The sequence below is a fragment of the Engystomops pustulosus genome, chromosome 5 (genome assembly GCF_040894005.1).
Source record: "Engystomops pustulosus chromosome 5, aEngPut4.maternal, whole genome shotgun sequence".
NCBI lineage: Eukaryota > Metazoa > Chordata > Amphibia > Anura > Leptodactylidae > Engystomops > Engystomops pustulosus.
Genome location: NC_092415.1, coordinates 125,846,683 through 125,871,161, shown reverse-complemented (window position 1 = coordinate 125,871,161; position 24,479 = coordinate 125,846,683). Strand labels below are relative to the sequence as shown.

General features: G+C 43.0%; 1 protein-coding gene across 4 annotated transcripts in view; it reads left to right on the top strand.

Annotated features, from left to right (window-relative positions):
• C5H18orf21 (chromosome 5 C18orf21 homolog) overlaps positions 1–24,479 on the top strand; it is a 47,874-nt gene that overhangs the window by 1,509 nt on the left and 21,886 nt on the right. For 3 of the 4 annotated variants that reach the window (XM_072152976.1, XM_072152977.1, XM_072152978.1), the window contains exons 2-3: positions 2,445–2,467; positions 12,384–12,583. In XM_072152976.1, the coding sequence (XP_072009077.1) occupies positions 2,445–2,467; positions 12,384–12,583 (223 nt within the window). The remainder of the gene's footprint in view (positions 1–2,444; positions 2,468–12,383; positions 12,584–24,479) is intronic. The other variant, XM_072152979.1, reaches the window with a different exon arrangement.

Here is a 24,479-nt window from a genome sequence, read left to right as displayed (position 1 = left end):
CAGAAGCCTCTTTGCTAAATTAGCATATTTCCACAATTGAAGATTGAAAAAGATAAAGGGGACTAAAGGAATGGCCCTAAAAGGCTATCCTTACATACGTTAGTGGCACCTTCCATCGGATCTGCCTTAATCGGTAAATCTGTGGTGGTAGGTTTCTTTTAAAGGGGCAGGCCGCTCGGCTCTGACAACTTCTGCTTGCCTTTCATGCCTGCCCTTCCCTTGTCCCAGCACATTGACAAGGGATGGGTGGGAAATATACATTTTCTTATTATTTACATTTTTTAACCGCTTCCTAGTACGGCACAAGCCGGAACATGGAGAGGGCTCGCGGGCCAAGCCCTCTCCATAGCCGGTAAGTCTTTACTGCAGCAAAGGCTTACCGGTAACACCCGGCTTAAAAAACATTGTGCATCTTGCCGCTGATCGTCACTCCCCATGACGTCATCGGGTAGTGGCGATCCGTCTTTCCCGAGGCTATCTTGTTTTAACCCATTCATTACAATGTTCTATCATTGTAATGAATGAGGAGGAAAATCCCCATATACTGCCATACTGTAGGGTGGCAGTATATGATAGGATCGATCAAACAACGTAGGGTTAAAGTACCCTAGGGAGCCTGAAAAAATAGTAAGTAAAAATAAAAAAAAAGTTAAAAAATTATAATAAAAAAACATAAAAATTCTAATCACCCCCTTTCCCTAGAACTGATATAAATATTAATAAACAGTAAAAATCATAAACACATTAGGTCCGAAAATGCCTGATCTATCAAAATATAATAATGGTTTTTCACTGCGCTTTACCCTGTAACGGAAAATAACACCCAAATTCGAAAATGGCACATTTTGAAAAATACAAAAAATTCAATAAAAGGTGATCAAAAGGTCGCACAGTCCTAAAAATTATAGCAATGAAAACGCCATCAAAAGTCGCCAAAAAAATTACACCACCCACAGCTATACACCTATACAAATTTTTGTATCCCCGTGATCACACCGACCCAAAGAATAAAGTAGACATGTCATTTGTGGCGCACAGTGAAAGCTGTAAAATCCAAGCCCAGAAGAAAACTTTGCAAATGCGGGTTTTCACCATTTTCACTGAATTTTTTCCCACTTCCCAGTACACGGCATGGAATATTAAATACCGTCTCTATGAAGTGCAATTTGTTCTGCAAAAAATAAGGCAACACAGAGCTCTTTATATAGAAAAATAAAAAAGTTATAGATTTTTGAAGGTGGTGAGTGAAAATGGAATTAAAAAAACAAAGGGCCAGGTCCTTAAGGGGTTAAACATTTTTCCCTCACAATCTATATATGGGAGGGTGGTGGGGGACAGTGTGACAGAGTTCCAGAGTATGGGAGATGCACAGGAGAAGTCCTGGATGTGGTTGTGAGAATAGTGGATGGTAATGGAGTGCAGCTGATCGTTCTGTGAGGAATGGAGTTAAGGTGTGGGGCGGTGTTGGCTGATGAGTTAAGAGATATATGGAGGGGGCAGGTTTTCGATGGCTTTGTAGGTCATGGTTAGTATTTTAAATTGAATTTGCTGTGCAAACTGGCAGAGAGGAGAGGCAGAGGAGAATCAAGGAGACATTAGCTGGCGTTAGAAAGTTAGCTGGGAAACCACAGAGAACAATTTTGCAGTAGTCCAAGTGGGAGATAAGGGCAAGGACTATTAATTTTGTTAACACAGGATTGAGGAAGGGGCGGATGCGAGATCTGTTCTTAAAATGGAGGTGGCAGATTGTAGTAAGAGACTGTATGTGAGGCTTGAAGGATAAAGATGACTTTAATTATGTGTTCTGTTTTGTCCATGTTAAGTTTTAGAAAACGGGAAGATAAAAAGGAGGACATGGCTGATAAACACTATGGAATTCTCTCTAGATTAGAGGAGATATCTGGACCAGAAATATAGATCTGTGTCATCTGCATAAGAATGGTATTGAAAGCCATAGTACTTACCGTAGTTAGATGTCACAGTGTGAAGAGTAGGGGTTCCAGGACTGAACCTTGAAAATGCCAACAGAGAGTTGGTGAGGTGAAGAAGTAGTGTGAGTGATATGAGGATATCCAGGAGAGGGCCAAGTCAATGATACCAAGAGAACATAGCTACTGTAGCATGGCCTCTTATCACTGCCTTCTAAAACCAACTTTTAAAATTTATACTAATAAGTCATAAGGGCTCTGGGGGTGTTGCCAGAGCCCTCCTGTGCCGAAGCTTCAAATATAACAAGTGAAGCACAGTCACAGTGCCTGGACCCATGAGCAAGTGCTGTTCCTTTATCACTATGCTTGATTTTGATGGTATATTTCCTTTAAATGTGCAATGCATAGTATGGAAATATAGTAAACAAGATACAACATAGCTGTACATGCGTGCTATTGTTTATTTTGTAAAATAACTTCAACAAATCAGTTGTCTGTGTATTTTTTTTTTTTTAGGTCACTTCATCATTTGCCTAAACGTAAGTATGTTATAAATAGTTTAGTTTATTTAATTGGTTAAGGACTAAGCCATTATATACCTTCATGACCAGTAAAAATGTCACAATTTTTTTATATGCTGTTTTAGGTGAAAAATTCTCAGCAGTTAATTGCCATATGTCTCTTACTAATGTCATTTTAGTTAACAAATAGGGCGGTGTTTTCTGAGTAGCTGTTCATTTCAGTTATTTATTAAATGGACAAAAATGGCAAATGTATCATTTTCTGTACACAGTATTCACAGCGGAGAGATGAGATTCTATAAGCAAGTACCCCACCGGGGTATACCTTTGATAAGGAAATTATTGACACCACACAGTTAACATTGCTATTGTAGGTACACTATTAATCGACAATAAGTATTGCCATTGGTCTACTGCGCATTACACCTCCTGGCATCTTATCGTAAGATGACCTGCGCATAATTCCCAAGCACTGCGGTACTTGGAGAGAAATAATTTCTATCAGTTCGCGTGTGCACAGACTTACTGGCGTTCTGCGCATGCGAGAGCCGGGATTGTCGCGAGACCCAGCATACTCGCCTATAGGGATAGATGGATGCCCGGCATGAACCAATGATGCCCGAGGCGCACGGATGCCGACACATTTGGGACCAATGGGATGACGATTCTTATATAAGGTAATCATCTAGTGCATATTACAGCTGATGAGCAATAAACTGATTGGCATACCAGGCCGTCGTTTCCAGGCAATGGACCCAAAATCTCTGTTTTGTCCCCTGAGCCATTTAGTTATCACCTTTGCTTTATGGCAAGGTGCTCCATCGTGCTGGAAAAGGCATTGTTGATCACCAAACTGCTCTTGGACGGTTGGGAGAAGTTGCTCTTGGAGGACATTCTGGTACCATTCTTTATTTATGGATGTGTTTTTAGGCAGGCCTGCAATGAAGTTGAAACGAAGTTTTGGGGGGAAAAGTTCATTTTCTAGGCAAATATTGACTTTGCAATTAATTGCTGTTAAGCCGATCACTTTTTATAACATTCTGGAGTATATGCAAATTGCCATTATAAAACCTGATGCAGTAGACTTTGTAAAAATTAATATTTGTATCATTCTCAAAATTGAAGTATGGGATGGGATTCTGGCTAAATTAACCTAATCTTATATTCTGCTATTTCTCCCGTGCATGAGGATTCCCAATATGTGTGTGTTAATTGCTGTATGGGCACGTGCCACGGCCTGGCACAAATCGAGGCAGTTTGAATATAACATATACAGCGTTTTGGACATCCTTGACCGCAGGAGGATTGCAATCTCCCCATAAATCATGTCACCTCCTAAAGTAGACCCCTCAAGCTATTTATTAAGCGGTTTAACATTTTCAGAAAAATGAAATATTCATGTTTATTTTAGCAAATGGGTTCATTTTTCACACACAGTTCAGGAAGTGGGTAATATCGACCTCATTTCACATTCTGCTGTTTCTCCCGTGCATGAGGATACCCAATATGTGTGTGTGAGTTGCTCTATGGGCCTGGCACAAAAGGAAGCAATTTTGTCTGTTGTGGCCAATAAAACTCTTTGCTAATAACTACTCATAAAAAGCAGATCTACAAAGTATTCATCTAGGGGTATAAGGAAGTTTTGGGGGAAAATAGAGAAAAAAAAATAATCATGTACATGCAGAAAAATGTATCAGCATTCAGTTAATGCAATGGTTCTCAACCTTTCTAATGCTGTGACCCCGCAATACAGTTCCTCATGTTGCGGTGACCCCAAACCATGTACAAGAATATAACTACTATAATACTGCCAATATGTACAAGAATATAACTACTATAATACTGCCCCCTATGTACAAGAATATAACTACTATAATACTGCCCCCTATGTACAAGAATATAACTACTATAATACTGCCCCCTATGTACAAGAATATAACTACTATAATACTGCCCCCTATGTACAAGAATATAACTACTATAATACTGCCCCCTATGTACAAGAATATAACTACTATAATACTGCCCCCTATGTACAAGAATATAACTACTATAATACTGCCCCCTATGTACAAGAATATAACTACTATAATACTGCCCCCTATGTACAAGAATATAACTACTATAATACTGCCCCCTATGTACAAGAATATAACTACTATAATACTGCCCCCTATGTACAAGAATATAACTACTATAATACTGCCCCCTATGTACAAGAATATAACTACTATAATACTGCCCCCTATGTACAAGAATATAACTACTATAATACTGCCCCCTATGTACAAGAATATAACTACTATAATACTGCCCCCTATGTACAAGAATATAACTACTATAATACTGCCCCCTATGTACAAGAATATAACTACTATAATACTGCCCCCTATGTACAAGAATATAACTACTATAATACTGCCCCCTATGTACAAGAATATAACTACTATAATACTGCCCCCTATGTACAAGAATATAACTACTATAATACTGCCCCCTATGTACAAGAATATAACTACTATAATACTGCCCCCTATGTACAAGAATATAACTACTATAATACTGCCCCCTATGTACAAGAATATAACTACTATAATACTGCCCCCTATGTACAAGAATATCACTGCCACAATACTGCCCTCTAGTTCTAGTTCCCCCTCCCTCCTACCAAGGGCCGACTCCAGGTTTTAGTAGACCCCTGGCGACAGAGCCCCAGGAACCTCATTATACACCCCCTGAGCTGCAGCGGAACCTCTTAATACACCCCCTGAGCTGCAGCGGAACCTCTTAATACACCCCCTGAGCTGCAGCGGAACCTCTTAATACACCCCCTGAGCTGCAGCGGAACCTCTTAATACACCCCCTGAGCTGCAGCGGAACCTCTTAATACACCCCCTGAGCTGCAGCGGAACCTCTTAATACACCCCCTGAGCTGCAGCGGAACCTCTTAATACACCCCCTGAGCTGCAGCGGAACCTCTTAATACACCCCCTGAGCTGCAGCGGAACCTCATAATACACCCCCTGAGCTGCAGCGGAACCTCATAATACACCCCCTGAGCTGCAGCGGAACCTCATAATACACCCCCTGAGCTGCAGCGGAACCTCATAATACACCCCCTGAGCTGCAGCGGAACCTCATAATACACCCCCTGAGCTGCAGCGGAACCTCATAGTACACCCCCTGAGCTGCAGCGGAACCTCATAGTACACCCCCTGAGCTGCAGCGGAACCTCATAATACACATCACTGCTGACACAGAACCCTCTCTCCTTCTCATGTACATACAAACCAACAGACAGTCGCACATGCAGCAAGCCATATATACAGACAGTCACACATGCAGCAAGTATAGCTACATGCAGATAGATATATGCAAGCATGGAGGCAAACACACACACTGACAGACAGATACATACAGATACACATGCAAGCAAACATATCATCACACATACCATACACTCACTATATAGATCAGTAATACACATCCATACATGTCACATACCATCACACTCCCTGTGGTGTCTGCAGCAGCCCTGGGGTCACACAGAGGAGTCTTCAGGCTTCTCCTCCTCCTCTTCGTTCCGAATTCTGAGCTGCCAGACTTCTGCTTAACTGCAGCTCCCCTAGTTTTCATCCCACCTTCTGCCCCCACTTTTGGTCCCCCCTGCTGCCCTCAGTTCTAGAACCCCCCCCCCCCCCCTCCTGCCCCAGTTCTAGTGCCCCTCTTCCTGCCCCCAGTTTTGGTGTGTGTCCCCTGCTGCTTCAAGTTCTAGTTTCTACTCACTGTGAGTAGAGCAGCCTGTTCCGCAGGAGTCTGTGTAGAGGAGAAGCTGGAGGGTCATGTGATGATGAAATCACCACAGGTCCTCAAGCTTCCCCTGCATACAGCAGCTGACTGGTCGCAGTGAGTGCTTATTACACACATGACCCCGCCGGGGTCGCGACCACAGGTTGAGAACCGCTGACTTAATGGGAGACCCACTTTACCCTAACCCCCCCCCTTATACTTTTTCCCTTTGGCAAAATAAAGAGAAATTCTGGAAAAAAAGGAAAATCACATTTGGCTATTTCAAAATGAACTACTAATAATTCAGAAATTCAGAACGGTGTGGTACTTCTGAAAGCAGGGATGAATGCCCGTTTTTACTGCAGACACAACACCTTTTCTGGGGGTAGGTATGGGTTTCTGTTGATGGAATGTGATTGATAAAATGCCTTTCAGTTAATCTTTTGACATTTTCACACTCAGAGCTTTGTCTGGTGTCCTGAGGTTCAAATTTGAGACCTTCAATGATTTTCTCCTGAAAATCAAGATATGCGTCTCTGCCTCCCTTCTTTTTATTAATAACAAAGGCATTGTGGATTCCGATTTTGAATCAGGTAAATTGCTTCTTTTTTGTACTAAATTTTAATTTTTCGTTTGACTAACTGGCCACACTAACTGGCTTTTGCTTGTCTGCTGGTGCCCCTCTTTCCTGCACTGATACAGATTCCGCAGAATGGATGGTGCTCAATTAATATACATCTTTGCGGTCTCTGTATTTGACCACCAACAACTCGCCACAAGCATATGCCGAGGACTCCCCCTTTTTCAAGGCTTTCCCCACTAACTGCTATGGTTCCCCACGCTCTGGTGTTTGCAGCATGCAAATGTCTGAATAGGGCCACACTTGTATAAAAGTTATCGCAGTACCCTTTATGTAGAAGAAGCTGCATTATCTCCCACACAATCTTGCAGCTAGTGGACCACCCAGGCGGATCAAAAGTCCGGTCACGTCCTTCATAAATCTTAAAGGCTGTTGTATAACCTGACTCGCTTTCACAAAGCTTATATAGCTTTATTCCATAACGTGCCCATTTGGAAGGGAGATATTGGCGGAAGCTGAGTCTGCCATGAAAACTTGTCAACAACCACATTCTGCTCTGGCGTATATTTTTCAATAAAACTCTGATTTAGCAAATTTATAAGGGGCCTTAGTTTGAACAAGCGGTCACGGTTTGGATCACTGCTTGGAGGAGCTTATGAATTGTCACTGAAGTGCAGGAACCGCATTATGCGTTCGTAACATGACCTAGACATAATACACAGGTGTTACTTGGGTGGTATTTGTAGACCAGTATGACCCAATTTTGGGCTTTTTTACAATACCCATATTTAGGGTTAGTCTCAGAATATTTTTGTTTCATGCTAATTTGTTGGTGTCCATTGTTTTGCATGGACAGATGATGGGTTCTGTCTTAGATACTGGGTGGCATATAAATTGGTTTGGAGGACAATGTGATCAAGCAGAGTGTCACTTAGAAATAAAAGAAAAAAGTCAATTTTGGCAAAACTGGAATCATCCACTGTTATGCCAGGGGTGGCAGTAAAGGCATGAACTCTGGGTTCAAAAGATGGAGCTGGTGCCCATGGGAGAGTGGGTGTCTCAATTATAGGGACCGCGTCACATTGTGCTACAGCGCTACTAGGTCCTGCAACCTCCTGATCTGCTGCGTCAACTTCACCAGGGACAACCCCTGTGGATGATTCTGAAGTGACGCTGGCATTGTCACTGCCTTCAAAGTAGTCCATTTTTAATGCAGTCTCAAACTCAGATTCACAGATTTGGACTGAAGCAAGGCGTAGGCCTCCTCAGTAGTATATCGCTTTAAAACGGTTAAAATTACCGCACCAATGTGCCCATAGATCCTACCTGCCTATAAGTAATCTAGTACACAGGTATATGGGGAAAAAAGGAATTAGTCCTCACCTGTAATTCGGTTTCCATGACGTCCCCCTATTAAAGGCACCTCCCACCAGTGTTTACCAAATAACTACACCAGTACAGGTTTCAACTCCATTTTATTTAGCATGTTATAGTGACATGCAGTAATCACAAGAGGAAACCATCAAAAACAACAAGGGAGGGAAATAATAGGGCCGTCATGGTGTACTTATGGAAACCGAATTACCGGTGAGGACTAATTCCTTTTTTCCATGTCGTCCCCCATGACAGCTGCCTGGAGACAAACCAAATTATCCCCAGTTAGGGAGGGACCACAGCTTGTAGAACTTTACGCCCGAAGGCCAGCTCTTTTGCTATGGCTATGTTTAGTCGGTAATGGTTGACAAAGGTGGAATTTGAGCTCCAAGTGGCTGCTCTGCAAATTTCATCTATTGAGGCTCCCCCTCTTTCGGCCCAAGATGTGGAGACTGCTCGGCTAGAGTGAGCTCTTATCTTCATAGGAACAGGAACACCTTTTTAACCCCTTAAGGACCAGGCCCTTTTTCGTTTTTGCGTCTTTATTTTTCACACCCCACCTTCAAAACTTTTTTTATTTTTCCATGTAGAGAGCTGTGTGATGGCTTGTTTTCTGCGTAACAAATTGCACTTCATAGTGATGCCATTTAATTGTCTATGCCATATACTGGGAAGCGGGAAAAAAATTCTGAATGCAGTGAAAATGGTGAAAAAAACGCATTTGCGCCGTTTTCTTGTGGGCGTGGATTTTACATCTTTCACTGCGCTCCAAATGACATGTCTAATTTATTCATTGGGTCAATACGATCACATGGATACCAAATTTGTATAGGTTTTATAATGTTTTCATACATTTACAAAAATTAAAACCTCCTGTACAAAAAATTCTTCATTTTGCCATCTTCTTGCGCTAATAACTTTTTCATACTTTGGTGCATGGAGCTGTGAGTGGTGTCATTTTTTGCGATTTTTGATGACGTTTTCAATGCTTTTATTTTTAGAATTGTACGACCTTTTGATCACTTTTTATTGAATTGTTTATATTTTTCAAAATGGCAAAAAAATGCCATTTGCAACTTTGGGCACTATTTTCCGTTACGGGATTAAACGCAGTAAAAAAACATTCTTATATTTTGATTGGGCATTTTCGGACGCGGCGATACCTAATGTGTTTATGATTTTTACTGTTTATTTATATTTATATCAGTTCTAGGGAAAGGGGGGTGATTTGAATTTTTAGGTTTTTTTTAATATAATTTTTTATTTTTTTTTATTAAAATTTTTTACTATTTTTCAGACTCCCTAGGGTACTTTAACCCTAGGTTGTCTGATTGATCCTACCATATACTGCCATACTACAGTATGGCAGTATATGGGGATTTTGCACACCATCTATTTCAATGTGCAGATCGCACATTGTAATAGATGGCCTAAAACATGATAGCCTCGGATCATTGCATGATCCGAGGCTGTCATGGCAACGGATCGCCGCTCCCCGATGACGTCACGGGGAGCGGCGATCGGAGCCAAGATGGCGGCGCCCACGCGCCGCCGGCTCGTTAATGCCGCCGGCAGCTTTGCTGGCGGCGATGAAAGGGTTAACACCCGCGATCGGTACAAGCACCGATCGCGGGTGTTAGCGACGGGTGCTTGCTTCATTGTGAAGCAAGCACCCGGCGTGTATGAAGAGGGCTCAGCCCGTGAACCCTCTTCATACTACCCCATGCACAATAAAATGTACAGGTACGTCTTATTGCGCTATGGGGTTAAGATCGTAACATTCCCTGATCGCATTTGTGATCCACTGGCCAATTGTTGACTTAGATGCTTTTGTTCCCTTATTTTTTCCTGCAAATTGAACAAAAAGGTTTGAGTCCTTTCTCCAAGGATTTGAGACCTCTAAGTACCTAAGTACTGAGCGCCTTACATCCAGAAGATGCCATTTCTCTTCTGTAGCATTCTTAGGCTGGCGACAGAAGGTTGGCAATATGATCTTCTGGTTCCTGTGAAAGTTAGAAATTTTTTACCTAAAGTTGTTTCTATCAAGTCTGAGAGTAATTCTATCCTCTGAAACTGATAAATAAGGTTCACAAATCGACAAGGCCCGAAGTTCCCCTATCCTTCTAGCAGATGTGATGGCAACTAGGAATGCTGTTTTAAATGTTAAAAAACGTATATTATTTGAGTCATTAGGTTCAAAGGGATTTGAAGTTAACGCATCCAAGACCAAGGAAAGGTCCCACTGGTGGGAAGATTCCTTTACAGTGGGTCTTAAGCGGGTACAGGCATGAAAGAATCTCTTTACCCACCTGTGTTCCGCTAGTGCTGTATCAAAATATGCGCTTAAAGCCGACACCTGGACTGTCAGGGTACTAGGCTGTAAACACTTATCGAATCCCTCCTGCAGGAAATCAAGAACCTGGCAGATATTGGGAGAATCTTGGTTAGGTTGGTCCTTTGACCAGGCACAACATTTTTTCCATATCTTAAAATAGATAGCATGGGTCACAGGCTTTTTACTATTCCTCAAAGTCTTTATTACCTATAGGAGAGTCCTTTTGCATTCAGGAAGGCGCTTTCAGGATCCAGGCTGATAGATTCAGGAACCCTGAGTTCTGATGCAAGACTGGTCCCTGGTGTAAGAGGTCTTGAATCCTGGGAAGAATGAATGGGAGGTCTAGAGCCAACTTTTGTAGGAGTGGAAACCAACTTCTCTTTGGCCGAAAGTAGTCCCCGAAAGGGGACTACTAGGATCAGCTTGGCCAGGCTGGACAATAACTTCGGGAGAACTCTGTTGATCAGAGGAATTGGAGGGAATGCATAGAGAAGGTCCTGATCCCAGGACAGGGAGAAGGCATCCAATCCCCAAGGAACTTCTTTCGGATTTACGGAGTAAAATCTTTCGACTTTCGAATTTCGACAGGAAGTAAAACTACCCAAAAAGCTAGATAATTAGCATTTATGGAATGTCTGCTTTATGTTGAGATGATATTTTATGCATCCTGTCATTTTTCTCGGATGTTATGAGGCGCAGAACTCTAGGTGCGATTTTTCTCATTTTCATGAAAATCCCCAAAACTCACATTTTGAGGGACAACTCCGCTTCCAAGTGACTTTGAAAGGCCTAAATAATAGTTAAACCCCATAAATTACACCACTATGGAAACTTAACCCCTCAATGTATCTTAAACAACTTCTATTGAGTCTATTAACCCTTTAAGTGTTTGACATGGGTTAAAACAATATGGACCTGCGATTCAGAAACTTTAGAATTTTTTTGGAAAATAAATTCATTTAGGCCAAAACAGTTTCATAATAAATTAAATGATGAAACGCTCTGCAACATTTGATGCAATGTACAGATAATTAATTTTGAGATTTTATTAATGATTTCAAGGGGGACATAAACAAAATCACACACACACACTCACACACTCACTCTCACCATAGTGTAAAAATAATTTTTTATCTTTATACTCTGGTTCACTACAATTTTTCTGCAGAGCGGGCAAGGAGCCCCGCAGCCTGCTCGTCTCACCCGGGCCTGTACTCTCGCTCCGGGCCTCTCCAATGCGCCCCTGACACGGATCACTTTGTCACGTGTCCTGCTGAGCTGTCTGGCGCGCGCTGCGTTTAGTCTACTGACATTTCCCTTTTTTGCAAGAACCACTACAGGGAATAATTGGCAAGCGTACTTTTACGCATGGCAATTATTTTGGGGTGTAATTGCGCCTCATCACGCTTGATGCGTGGTGAGGCATTAATGCGACCTCTTGGTATTCCTATTTCAGCAAATTAATGTTATTGTTTGTATAATGAAAAATCATAAATCATACCATGGTTACACAGGTGCGAGGCTCATTGGTATCATAGAGAATAAGCAGATCTGTGTGATATAACGAGCTGTTCACTTGTGTGACCATGGTCAGATTTCTTTCCACTGGAAATAAACAATGAAGCTTTCTGTAGAAGGACAGCAAGCAGAGGTCTAGAAAACCATGAGGAATTGATGCTGAAAGTCTATCAGAAAATTGTATGCTTTTTCATCTTCCAAACAATAACATTCATTTGCCGAATTATTATATTTTTGAAAGTGTTTGACTCAACACTCTAAAAATTTGCTTATTTGTTTTTTAGTATTACTCAGTTCCGGTAACTTTACATGCTAATACTTTATCATTTTTGTTGCAGAGATAAAAATGGAAGAAAAAGGAATATGTCCATATTGTTATCAAATTCTTTTGCCTGATAATCACAAAGTTCGTCTAAAGCCAAAAATGAAAATAACCCCACAGATTGAAAGTCTGATCAAAAAGGAGGCCAACTGCTACAGACTGAATTTGAAACAAACCAAGCTACTTAGGAAATATAAACTTTCTAGGAGTTGCCTGGTAAAAAATGATTTCTAATATTTGTCTTCTGTCTCATAAGCTAAACAATTAAAGATAATCTACTATTTGATTTCATGCATTATGAGCAAAACCTACTTTGAGAATGATGTAGCTACACTGATGCAGGCACATATCTTGTTTAATCTATGAGCTGAGTGGTTTTGCTAAAAAATCAATTATAACATCCAGGACGTTGGGAAAGCTGGATTGCCTTCAGTCTGCACACTACACAGAGCTTTGTGAACTGTACAGACAGGACTAATCAACCTGAACTGGATCCCTCGTACGCAGTACCTGGGAGATGGTGCAGTGATTGATTAGTTCTTCCTGTCAGGTACAACACAGTAATTACATAATTCTCAGAAGCAGTGCATAATGTGAGAGAAGTGCTAAGTCCCAGGACAGAAGTGAAAGAGCTTCATTATCAAATCAAATGGTAGATTTCCTTTAACAAATGTAAATGGCATTGTATCAAGGCTAATGCAATTGCTTCTAGTTACAAGTCTATAACTTATGTGAGCTTTTGCTGTCTTACAGTGATTCTCTTTGGCAAATGTAGTAGTGACGCCCATGGTCTCCATGATGAGACTCCCACAGAGCACAAGAACAAGAGGTCTGACGGAGTTGCTCAGCCAGCATGTCTGTGCTGCTTCATGCATCTCTCGTTTAGCTGATGGGGATTCCCGACTAATGTTTTAGATCGCTATGTGTTCAATGGATTTGGTGGCATAATCCTTGTGCAACAGGTAACCAAGGAGAGAATGGCAGAGAGGAGAGGCAGATGGATTGGAGGGGCGGTAGAGCGTTAGCTTGGATTACAAGGGCATGGAATAGAAATCTGGGTTGAGAAAGACAGTACGCAAGAGCTGTTCTTAAGATGGAGGGGGCAGGTTGAAATGCGGGCCTGTACGTGAGCTGTAAAGGATAATGCAAAATCAAAGATTACTCCAAGCAGAGGTCGCATTAACGCCTCACCACGCGTCTATGACGCATGGTGAGGCACGATTACCCCCCAAAATAATCGCCATGCGTAAGCGTAAGCAGCGTGTATGGGGCTTTGTTATTGGCTGCCCACCTGCCACTGATATGTCCAATGAAGCATTAGCATATTCAAGCTGTCCACTCTATTCATGAGTGGGAGGTACAGCCACACCCCCAGTGCATGACTGACAGCCTGTATTATGGGGTGAGGCTGTATAATGATGTGCTTCCTGGTGGCCACGCCCCCTGCAGCCTGTGTGTATAGGAGAGATACAGCAGCTCCAGGCAGCCATGGTACAGCAGAACATGTCAGATTCATGTGTAGCTGCTGTCTGTGTCTCTCACCTGTATATTAGGAGGATGCATCATGTCAGCAGAAACAGTGCACACACTAGCCATGCTTTACTATACACATTACACACAGACATGAGCAGGGGGAGGAGAGGGGAGGGGGAACAGGAGTGACATCACTGCCTCTGACCATGTGACCAGCCTCATTTACATGATAAACAATAGATGATTTTACAATGAATAATGTATGAAATAACTAGATAAAGGCTGGGATGGGATCCTTGTGAGCTGCTCCAACAGGTAGAGGTGACAGGACTAGTGACACAGACCTGATGACAGGTGTCCTTTAAAGGAAACCTACCACTTGTAGTGGCAGGGTTCCGATGGCAATACCGAGCACCAGCTCAGGGTGAGCTGGTGCCGGAGCTTATTTTAGTTAGTGTTTTAAACCGCGGTATCGCGGTTTAAAACACTTTTTAAACTTTATAGCCGGCGCAGGCAGGTACGCGCTCGGCGCTTACCGTGCACGCGGCTACATAGGAAGTGAATGAGAGCCGCGTGCATGGTAAGCGCCGAGCGCGTACTTGCCTGCGCCGGCTATAAAGTATCGGACGCGTGCTGATGGAACTGAGCCAAACCGGCATCGGGACATATATAACTAATAGCCAGCACCCCAGTGTAACGCCCGCACAGTGGACTCTGATCGCTGGTGTTTAACCCATTAACTGCCGCAGTCAGCGCGACCGCAGCATTTAACCTGCCTTTGGGGGTCTTTCCCCCACGATCTTCTTCCCCCCCCTCCCTCACGTTGTCATGGCAGCCCTGGGGTCCGAACAGGACTCCAGAGCTGCCTGTAGGCACTGCCTGAAAGATGGCGTCTGTGACCTCATCTTAAGGGAACAGTGTCAGCCTATTCATGTGCATAGGCTGACACTGCAATACATCAGTATTACAGGGTATTATCATGAACAAGCAATCAGATGATTTATTGTTCATATCCGATGGTGGAAACAGTAAAAAAAATAAAATAAAAAGTTTATCAATAAAAAAGAAAGTAATAAACCAATAAAAATGCCCTTAAGCCCCATAACATATAAAGAGACATATAACACTAAGTAAAAGTATAAATCATAACACAGACCCCACATACATAGTATCACCGCGTCCGTAACAACCCATAGAATAAAAATAAATGAACCCGCACAAGGAACGCCGTTAAAATGCAATAAAACGTGATAAACAAAACACATGTACTCCAGTATGATACTGGTGCAAAGTCATCAACCAGCTCCATAGCCAAAAAAGTAAAAATGTTATGCCACTTGGAAGACAATGCAAAAATTATAGATTTTTCCCCTTCACCACGACGGCACCAACCAGAGAGAGGGATCCGCCTCCAGGGACAGGAAACCTGAGCATAAAAACATGCTCCTCCTATTCTGCCTCAGTGGTTTCCTGTCCCTGGAAGGGACCTGAGCGTGGGCTGAGGGAACCTCTGGTTGGTTCCGTCGGGTGCCCACAGTTTCTACTTACCGAGGGGCGCGTCGCGTCTCTCTGGGGAAAGCTGGCTCCACGTGGTCCATCTCCTCCTGTCCTGCGCCTCGCCGGATGCGCGACACACTGTTGTGCCGGATGCGCGCGACCGGAAGTGGTCACTCTTCACTTCCGGGTCGCATCGGTGCTGCCCGGAACGGAGGTGGGCAGCGTGAGGGCAGGGGAGAGAACCCCGGTGAGATAACCACCGGGGTATTTTTTGAGCAGGCTGGGCTCGTTCTGTGCATATGTGTATATGCAATAGAAGATCGAGCCGACAAAGCAGGAACCGGAAGGGGGCGTGGCCTGGCTGGATTTTTTTCTCATTTAAGCGCCATGCAACAGTAAGCATTTGGTGCTTTGCAGCTCAGGCCAGGAGAATGGCGGATAAGCGTGAGCTCCCTGAACCCCTGAAGAACCCAACTCCGGTAATGAAGGTGTGGTGAGTTACCCGATGGGGCATTTTTACTTACACACACTAATGTTCTGATTCTTAACGGTTTTAGGGAGAAGATACTCCCAAGAAAGCCACTAGGAAAACACACCACAGGGAATGTAGGATGTGCAGTAGGAAGTTGCCGTCTGGTTACGAAAAAAATACGTGTTCTTCCTGTATTGGAAAGATTATCTCAGAGGAATCCTCCTCATGGCTGGAGACCCTTCGTTCAGTAATTAGAGAAGAGGTCCAATTGACAGTAAAAGAAACGATTAATCCGGCACCTATATTACCGGATAAAAATCTTCCGGGTCCTTCCACTGTAACAGCTCTGGAAGACCCTTCAAACTCTGAAGAAGAGGGTATAATTCAGGATGAGACAACCTCTTCGCTCTCTGAGGAGGAATTGACGGGGCGTCCTTTATTCCTAATGGAGGACACTGATCAGTTGTTAAAAATGATTAGAGCCACAATGGACATTGAGGAAAAGAGAGAGCCAAAATCAGTCCAGGACATTGTTTGAAAGTTTAGCGGAAAAGAAAAAACGCACTTTTCCCATTCACAACACTATTTCCACATTAATTTCAAAGGAGTGGGAAAACCCTGACAAGAAATCTTTTATTTCCAGAGCGATTAAAAGGAAATACCCCTTTGATTTGGATCATACTTCATCCTGGGGCCCTCCACCTAAAGTGGATGCTTCGATCATAAAAATGGCCCGTGGGGCTTTCCTACCCTTTGAGGATATTAGTTCCCTAAAGGATCCTTTAGATAGGAAAGCGGATGGATACCTTAAAAAAACTTGGGAATCTTCGACAAATGCGTTTAAACCGGCTGTGGCAGCCGCTTGCACGGCCCGAGCAGTATTGATGTGGTTAGGCCAATTGGGGAATGATATACAAAATAAAGTCCCTAGAGAAAGTCTGCAGTCCTCTATTGCAAATATACAGAAAGGAGCAGCTCTTTTAGCAGACGCCTCGATTGATAGTCTAAGACTATCAGCAAGATCTGCGGCACTATCAAACTCTGCAAGAAGAGCCCTCTGGCTAAAAGACTGGTCGGGTGATTTGGCCTCTAGGAGCAGACTGTGTAATATACCCTGTAATGGAGATTTTTTTATTCGGTCCCATCCTGGATGATTTACTAGAAAAAGCGGGGGATAAGAGGAAAGGATTCCCTTCCCCTTATGTTCCCTATAAATCAAGATCCTTTCGGTCCTTTCGTAGGGCAAGGTTTGAAAGGAGAGAGAAAGACTCCAGACCAAATTCCTCCAGACCACAGAGGGTTCTTATTTAACCAGTCTAGAAATCAGTCCAAACCGGCCCGTTCCCATCCACAATGACATGAGGCCCCAGGTAGGAGGAAGACTCTCCTTTTTCCTCCCGGCCTGGAAAACAATATCAGACAGCAACTGGATCCTAAGTACCATCTCACAAGGGATAACCTGGGACTTTACAACTCTCCCTCCTCAGAGATTCAGAATTACAAAAGTCCCGTCTAGGTGGACTAGCAATGATGTCAGAAATTGCTACTCTTCTTTCCAAAAAGGTACTGTGTCAGGTACCGTCGGGGGGAAAAGGGTCAAGGATTTTATTCAACTCTTTTCTGGGTGAAAAAACCCAACGGGTCATTAAGAGCTATAATAAACTTAAAAGGTTTAAATTCACATCTTCAGATCCCAAGTTTCAAAATGGAAACTTTAAAGTCTGCGGTAAATCTGCTATTCCCAGGATGCTTTATGGCGTCAATAGACCTGGCAGACGCTTATTACCATATTCCAATTCATCCGGAATACCAGAAGTACCTAAGACTTGCGGTTCAAGTAGATCAAAGGATCTTGCATTTCCAATTCAGAGCACTTCCCTTTGGCATAGCCATCGCACCAAGGGTTTTTACAAAGGTTATTTCAGAAATGGCAACCTTTATAAGAAAAGAGCCAGGTCTGTTCATCCCGTACTTAGACGATTTCCTACTAGTTGGTGCCTCAGAACATGCAGTAAGGAACCAGGTAGACAGGGTATGCAGAATCCTAGATTTCTTAGGTTGGGTCAGAAACCTAGAAAAATCTTGTATAACCCCGTCAACACAAAAGTTTCCTGGGTGTACTGCTGGATTCCCAGTGTCAAAAATCCTTCCTTCCTCTAGAAAAACAAGAGAAAATTACAAAAGGAGTAACCGACCTAATCTCCAGTCCCGAAATCTCCATCAGAGGGGCCATGTCTCTTCTGGGTTGTCTAGTAGCAAGCATTCAGGCGGTCCCCTGGGCTCAGTATCATACAAGGGAACTCCAAAATTTTCTCCTCAGCACATGGGACAAGCGTCCAGCTACCCTAGACAAGAAAATAAGAATTCCCGACGTAGTACTAAAATCTCTAGACTGGTGGTTAGTCCCCCAAAACTTAACACAGGGTCTCCCATGGGTGTTAGACTGGGAAAGAATAATTACTACAGATGCCAGCCCCTGGAGATGGGGGGCTCAAGTAGTAGATCAGTCTTTTCAGGGCAACTGGGAACCACAGGAAGACGGCCTATCTTCCAATGCAAAAGAGTTATTGGCAGTACTAAAAGGGCTAAAAGTAGCACTTCCACTCTTGCGGGAACAGAAGGTGTTAGTAAGGTCAGACAACACCACTACTGTAGCCTACATAAACAAACAGGGAGGCACAAGAGGGTTACACCTAATGCAAATTACTTATCAGATCTTTCAGTTGGCAGAAGTTCACTTCAAATCCCTTTACGCAGTACATATAAGGGGTACAGAAAATGTCCAGGCAGACTTTCTGAGCCGAAATATCATCTCCCAAGGAGATTGGGCTCTGAACGGAAAAATATTCCACATGATAACAAAATTGTGGGGGTATCCGGAAGTAGACCTCTTCGCCAACAAAGGGAATCGGAAAGTAAAAAACTTTTTTTCCCTAAATCGCAGAGACCATCCCCTGGCCATAGATGCATTCTCCCAGAATTGGGGACACTACCATCTACTCTATGCCTTCCCTCCCATGGTGTTAATACCAAGAACAGTGGGGAAGATAAAGCGGGACAAAGCAAGAGTGATTCTCATTGCCCCATTTTGGCCACGCCGTGCTTGGTTTTCAAGTCTCAGGGATATGTCAATCGCAGACCCGTGGATACTGCCCGACAGGAAAGACTTGTTATTCCAGGGTCCTATCTGTCATCCTCAAGTGAAAGGGCTTCATTTAACGGCATGGCTCTTGAAAGGTTGATCCTACAAAATAGGGGACTTTCTTCTCGGGTAATATCCACTCTGCAGAATAGCAGGAAGCCTATCACCTACAAAATTTATTTTAGAACATGGAAGGCTTTCTTTTCATTTGTAGGAAATCACGACATACACATAGATAACCCAGACTTTAAGCTTATTCTAGATTTCTTACAGTTGGGGCTTGAGAAAGGGTTAAAACCAGCAACTTTGAAGGTTCAGGTGTCAGCCCTAGCAGCTCTTTATGACCAGGATATAGCTAGTCATCCCTGGATATCTAGATTTATTAGGGCCTCAGTGAAACTTCGTCCTTCTATTAGATCTAGGCTCCCCCCTTGAGACCTGTCATTGGTCCTGAAATCATTATCTGGTCCTCCATTTGAGCCTTTAGAAAGTATCCCAATTAAGCTTACATTAAAATCAGTATTTTTAACAGCCATCACCTCGGCAAAGAGAGTAGGTGAAGTAGCGGCATTGTCATGTAGACCCCCCTACTTTTCTGTCCTACATGATAGGATTATTCTAAGACCCGACCCTGAGTTTCTTCCAAAAGTGGTCTCTAATTTTCATAGGTCCCAAGAGGTAATACTTCCATCATTTTGCACAAATCCTAGGTCAGAAGGTGAAAAATCTTTTCATAACCTTGATGTTAGACGCAGTATTCTCCAATACTTAGAGGTTTCAAAATCCTGGAGAAAATCAGATAGTTTATTTGTTCTCTTTTCAGGAAGAAACAAAGGCTCCAAGGCTTCATCTGCAACCATCGCCAGATGGATTAGAGTCACTATACAATTGGCTTATGAACTGGCCGAGAAATCTGCCCCAGAGAATATTCACGCCCATTCTGTCCGGGCACTAGCCACCTCTTGGGCAGAATTCAGACATGTCTCCTTAGACCAAATTTGTCAGGCTGCATGTTGGTCTACCCCCCACACCTTCTTCAAACACTATCGGGTGAATGTGGCGGGGTCATCTGAACTTTCTTTTGGGAGGAAGGTTCTCTCCTCTGTTATCCCTCCCTAATACTTTTCTCTGAAAATCTCTCTGGTTGGTGCCGTCGTGGTGAAGGGGAAAACAGTAGTTACTCACCGGTAATGATGTTTCCTCGAACCACGACGGCACCTGGTATATTCCCACCCAGGGTGTTCTTTCCTAAAATCTATGTTTCTATAGGATAATTCACGGGTGTTGCAAAAAAAAAAAAAAAAAAAGATATATATATATTATATATATATATATATATATATATAAATTACGCATACATGGAAAACGATATATAGATTTATATGTTTCTGATGTACTAATGATATGGCTCTTCCAAGTCTCTGTAAACACTGAGGCAGAATAGGAGGAGCATGTTTTTATGCTCAGGTTTCCTGTCCCTGGGGGCAGATCCCTCTCTCTGGTTGGTGCCGTCGTGGTTCGAGGAAACATCATTACCGGTGAGTAACTACTGTTTTCCCCACTTTAGGTTTTATTTGGCAAAGTAAAATGTAAGAAAAAATATTCAAGTCTGGTCCCCGTAATCGTATCGACTGATAGAATAAAGATAACAATAAAAAAAAAAATCCAGTACAGAATCCAACCCCAAAATGGTAATACTGGAAAAAGCATCTCATCCCGCAAAGAAAATGACATCACAAGGCCCCAATAACAAAAAATAATGAAATAAATTAAGCAGTGTCAGTCCTTGCCCACTCTGTAGAGGTTTGGGGAATCAACACACTTTGTGGGTGGCTCTGGGACCAGCGCTGGCCCTGTCCCGCTCTGTAAGGGTTTCTGGGGCCGACACCAGCCCCAGATATTTCTATAATTGTCTCCAGTAGCTACAAAAACAGGGGCTGTAACAATTTTCTTCTATAAATAGACTTCTATAATAATCATATATCATATTTCCGTAGCGCTTTACATATCATAAGGGATATTTACAAATAAAATATAATTATATCGAACAATAGTCTATTAACACTATATAAAACTTGGAGTTATATATTTGTATTACTGAAAATTTCGTGCTCCTCCTCGGCTGAAATTACTCCTCAAAAATGGTGAGAGGAGTATTATTACCCTTCTGGAAAAATGTTATTGCGACCTCTGACTCCAAGGCAGCCATTAAAGGAAGTCTATCACTAACTATAAGTAATATTACACTGAACATACTCCACTATTTTCCTCTTCATCTTGATCCCTGCGGTGGTCTTCTTCAAGCTTGGCATGCTGGGATCGCTTGATAAAGACTTCTAGTAAGCAGGACCAGTGCTTTGGGCTTCCAATTTTAACGCCCCTCTCCAACATGGGAAAGAGAGATATCTACCGTGCAGGAGGCGTTAATTCATACATCTTGTGTGATGTGCCCTTCCTCTCCCGGCATAGGTGTGAGAGGTGTGAATAAATAGCAGCCCAGAGTGCCAAGACATTGCATCCCCGCGCTCCGGCCTGCTTTGTATTTATTCTTTTTACCATGACGGCACCATCGGAGCGAGGGTTCTGCCCCCAGGTTTCTAGACCTTAAAATTTAACACGCCGCTTTTGCCTTTAGTATGGTTTCCTGTCCCTATGGGAGACCCAGCAGGAATCTCAGTGAGGTTCCTAGAAGATATGCCTCTGTGATGCTCATCAGAGTGAGGGAGACTCTGTGTCCCCAGCATTTCCCTATTGGCCGTGAGCCCACCTGAGTTACCTGGCACAGGTTCAGGGCGCCGAAAGTGGTGCTCGTTTTGCTACACAGTAGTGGCTGAAGTCTGGCAGGTGTGGGGGGGATCTCCTAGGCTGCTCCTTGCCCGCTTAGACAGAGCTTATGCTCACAGGATGCCATGTTCTCGACCCACTTTCGGCAGATGCTGGAAGTGGGGCATCCCCGTCACATGATCTGCTTTTATGGGAAAGTGGGAATCTTCTGATGTTAAGTGTGATGGGGGAATGGTTAGTTAACATATAAATCCATATGACTCAGACCCTTCTTTCCGTTGGTGCTGTTGTGGTTTAGGGTAAGAAAATTACTGATAAGTAATTACCGATTTTTCGGGGAAAACCGGCGTGTCAAACTTGAAGAAAACCACTGTTGGGATTAACATAAAAAGTACAAGTGGTATGTTCAGTGTTATTTTACTTATAGTTAGTGGTAGAGAAGATGGGCGATACGACTAATAGACTCACGGGAACTGTGGCTAGCTGGGAGGTGATGTTTGAGCCAAATATATAAATATGCATCTCATCAGCACAAGGCTACATTCACACGAATGTATGCCCGGCGGGCATTCATTCGCTGCGATGTAGAGGAGTGGTGGTGACCCCTCTCCATTGCAATGCACAGCGACATAACACGGGGAGACATAGGACATGCATACATCCCCCTATGGTCATGTGAATGTAGCGTAAGAGTGTTATTGAAAGCAATGGGACTGTAGATGGAGAAGAGTTGTGGTCTTAGGATGCCAACAGCATTAGGCAATCTGTAGAGATGGTGTTTGAAGGTGTGGTTAGAGAGAGATTAGGAGATTCTGAAAAGGTTCAGATCCGTGATGTCAAGGGATGATGATGTGTTAAAACAGCACAGAATGGTCACCAGTACAATGATCCTTTCACGCATAAGGTCCAATAAATTCAGGAATCCATACAACAATTCTTAAAAAATAGAGGAAAGCAGAGTAATGTCGTGGTTGTACATGCAGTTTTACTCCGTGCCTGACCCCATGGAACTATACACACAGAGCCTACAGTCCTCGGTATGGCTGATGCCGTGCGAGGGGAACACCAGCACATTTAAAAAATTTTTTACAAATTACTCTGGCCCTCTTCCACAGCTCCTCTTCTCCCTGGGATTTTTCAGAAGTATCGTGGGCAGACCCAGGTCACTATGCTTTGCTTGCACACACACTTTGAAGTTATAGTGTGTGCACAAGCAGAGCACACAGAGCTGGCACTGTCTGCACTACTGAGGAATCCCGGGGAGAAGAGGAGCTATGGGAGTGCGCCAGAAGGTAGTACAGGCAATCCCGGGGTTACATACAAGATAGGGTCTGTAGGTTTGTTCTTAACTTGAATTTGTATGTAAGTCGGAACTGTATATTTTATAATCGTAACCCCAAACACATTTTTTTCCGTCTTTGTGACAATTGGATTTTAAAAATGTTGGGTTGTCATAAGAACCAGGATTAACAATAAATCTTTACAACAGACATATTTAATAACAAATATAGCTGTTTATTGTAGCCTGGGACTAAAGTACAGTAAATAACCAACTTCCAGAGGTCCGTTTGTAACTAGGGGTTGTCTGTAAGTCGGGTGTTCTTAAGTAGGGGGCCCCCTGTACTAGGTGGTTTTTTTTTTTTGTTTTTTTTGTTTTTGTTTTTTTTGTGGTGGTGGGATACCTCTCTACTTGGATGGGGGAGGGGGGATGTGTGCTGGGTTGCTTATATAATTGGGGCAGTGTGTGCTCAGCTATCTACCTACCTGGGTGGGGCAGTGTGTGAAAAGCTACCAATCTACCTACCGGGGGGTGGGGGGGGATATGTGTGCTGGGCTACCTACCGGAGGGTGTGGGGCAGTGCATGCAGGGCTACCTATCGGGTAGGGGGGTGGCGCAGTGTGTGCTGGGCTACCTATCTACCTACCAAGGGGGTGGGGGGCATGTGCGGGGGCAACATATTCTCCATACTGTATATGCATTGTTAATAGGGGTTTCTGTGTGTAATCTGTGCCGCATATATAATAAATCGTGGGTGCTGTACTTGCTATCATTAATTCCAGGGAACTATATATATAGGAAAATGAATTGCCGGTAATGAAGCACTTGTAGGAGATTTTGTGTAAGATGGGAACTACAGTGTGGGGACCATTTGCCTAACTCTTGGTGGTGTACAATGATTTAACATCACATGTAATATATTCTTGTGCAGCTGTATACCATTTAATTTTCTTTAGATGACACTTCTTTCATCTGTCCTAGTTCTTGAATCACCTGCCTATAGCTCAAGGAGCAATTATTGAGGTCAATTTTGATTAACTTAAAATGAAACATTCTTAGATGATGGTAGTAGTTTCCTGCTCCAGTTGATCAGTTTATGTTGCTTTACTATAAAAGGCCTTCTTGAACAACAACTTTATTGCAAATAGGTGCAAGGGGTGTTGAGGGAAGAAATGTTAACCTGAGTTGTAAGACTTCAGTCTGTGTAGTGGTAAGTGCCTTATTCGATTGTTGACAATTGGAAGCCGGAGGAGGGGCAACTGTTTTAGGATTGGTATAAAGTTTTCTCTTTGCGGAATGTGGCCACTGACGTCGACTAGATGTAGATGTGCTGGACTTGCCACCTTGTTGATGTATATGATGAAACTGAAGAGGTGTGACTTCTGGTACCATACGCTCTGGATTTATCTAAATATTGCAGACCTCCATAGTACTCCAATTTCCTGACGCTCGGCAATTTCCCTCT